This window comes from Nymphaea colorata, unplaced genomic scaffold (genome assembly GCF_008831285.2).
Source record: "Nymphaea colorata isolate Beijing-Zhang1983 unplaced genomic scaffold, ASM883128v2 scaffold0417, whole genome shotgun sequence".
Lineage (NCBI taxonomy): Eukaryota > Viridiplantae > Streptophyta > Magnoliopsida > Nymphaeales > Nymphaeaceae > Nymphaea > Nymphaea colorata.
Genome location: NW_022204923.1, coordinates 434 through 2,658, shown reverse-complemented (window position 1 = coordinate 2,658; position 2,225 = coordinate 434). Strand labels below are relative to the sequence as shown.

The following is a 2,225-nucleotide window of genomic DNA, read 5'->3' as shown; positions in this document are numbered from 1 at the left end:
AAATTTTGGCTCCTCATCCTGTCCAATGAAGTCTTTGTTTCGTTTAATTCTCTGATAAGCCTCTAGCGTTACCCTCTCAACTCTTCTTCGATTATGCTGCCTGCCTTTTCCCTTTCAGCTCTTCCTATTTTTATTTCATTCAGCAGTCTCACTCTTTCCAGCTATAAGTCAGCTATCTTTTTGTCTTTGAATATGATCTCATCTCTGGTTTCCTCCAGCTCACTCTTTAGCCTTTTGATTTCTCTTTATCGGTCCCTTAGAGCCATTTCGTCTTTCTTGTTGGACTGCTGTTCAAGCAAATCATTAAGTCTTTGCACTTCCACTTTGTAGATCTGCATTTCAGTTTGATGCTCACTGATGGTTTTCTTGTATTCGTTCATCCATTATTGTAATCCTTGGTGACTTGATTTTTTTCCTCGAGCACTGCGCTTAGTTCTGAGTTGTTCAGTTCCATCTTCCTGCGGAGTTCCTCATTCTATCGCTTTATCCTGCGCAGGTAGTCGTTGCTGTCGAAGGACGGATATGCTGTGTTTGCTGGTAAAGCTTGGTGGAGTATTCCTGAATTTAAGTCTATATCAATGAGAAAAAACCTCATGCCGCTGCTGCAGCTCACGCAAGCTATCCTCTAAAGCCTATATCTTCAGTTTGGCCTTCTCTCGTTCAATTTCCTTCTCATAATTTGCCCTTTCGAGTAAGGCGGAAACTTCTTATAGTTTTTTATCTTTAGCAATGGCTCTCTGGCTGTACTCTTCGTTGAGATCGTACTTAAGCTGCCGAATAGCGATTTGCTGGTCGAGCTTAGCGGGTGAGGTCACATCTATTTTGTTTCATTTTTACCCCTTAGTTATGCGATTTCTTTATGCTTAGCAGCAATCTACTCCTTAATGATGGATATCTAGGTACTGTAGCCACTTGCTATCGACTATTTGTCTTCATTCAATTGCTTATTCGCCATAGTTAACTTGTGGTTTGTCTCTTGCAGTCCTTCAATGGCTCGTTTCAATTATTTTATCTCTTCTCTAAGTCCTTGCATCTCGGCTACTTATCCCAAATTGTACTTTCGGCTTGCGTGTGTCGCTGCTCCACGTGGCGGTTTCTCTTTTGGCGTACTGGAGGTCCTCGGTGAGTTGGACATATCGTTCGGTCATTTTCTGCGATTTAAATAAATAATAATCTTTATAACTTGTGGTGATGCTGAAGAAGGTAGAGCGTACAGGGCACGAATCAGTGGCCAGCAAGTCAGCCATCAAGTAGATGCGGGCTAGCCTGCTGAAGTGGTCGAAGTTCCCCGAAGGACAAATCGAGCTCCTCTTCGCCAAGAAGGCACGAGTGGTCGCATACAAGATGAAAGCTGGAGAAGAACGCAAGGCTGAACATGTTGTCGTCGATAAGGAAGCACATTTCATCTGGGTTGAGGATTATTGCGTACCTGCTCTTCGCACGCTTCACTCATACCCTGACATGTATCCCAGATTCACAGCTGACGAGGGCGCTCTGAGATTCCTGCTGAAAGGCGCCAATCTGATGTGTCCAGGCCTCATCAACGAGCAAGCCAGCATGGACGACGTCGAAGAGGGAGCAGTTGTTTCAGTCTATGTGCACGGTCACGAGCACTGCTTGGTATCAATCTAGACTATGTAGGCTGTAGGAATCGCCCGTATGTCTTCCAAAAAGATCAAAGAGATCAAGAGGGAATCGCCGTCTAAGTCATCCACTACGTGGGAGACTCCTTCTGGAACTTGTTGTACAAGCAATGATCGGAAGTGCGTGACACAATACTAAGCATTAATTAAAATCAGTTGATGTTGGTTTCGGGAGAGCCGTCCTCGCTGGCCTCTCCCAACTGTTCCTCCAGTTTCGCCTCCTATTCGCGCTATTCGCGGATGCTATCCTTCAGCTCCATCACTTCGTTCTTGAGCTACCATATCTGCATTTTTGTCGAAAATTCCTCCTTTTTGATACGGGCTAATTGCTGCTCCTTTGCCTCCTTGAGATCTCGCAACCGCAGTTGCTATATCTGGTGACGGCTGATCATTGCCTTCATTTCCTCCTACAGCATGCGGTACATGGCCGAGTTGCGGATCATCTCATCCGATAGGGCGGTTTAGCAGTGCTAGCTTGATATCAAGGGTCGGGGCAACGTGTTGGACGATGGGCTGACTGTTGCCCGGCGAGAGCATTACGCGGGATGTTTATTGGCTTTTTGGCTGGTATTTTGACGCTCA

The 2,225-nt window shown here is 45.6% G+C and overlaps 1 protein-coding gene across 1 annotated transcript; it reads left to right on the top strand.

Annotated features, from left to right (window-relative positions):
• Window positions 1-1,254: 1,254 nt before the first annotated feature.
• LOC116244955 (translation machinery-associated protein 20) lies at window positions 1,255-1,620 on the top strand (the record flags this gene model as incomplete). Its single annotated transcript, XM_031616739.1, has 1 exon — window positions 1,255-1,620. A coding segment is annotated over exon 1 (366 nt), but the record flags the coding sequence as incomplete, so codon positions are not given.
• Window positions 1,621-2,225: the final 605 nt, after the last annotated feature.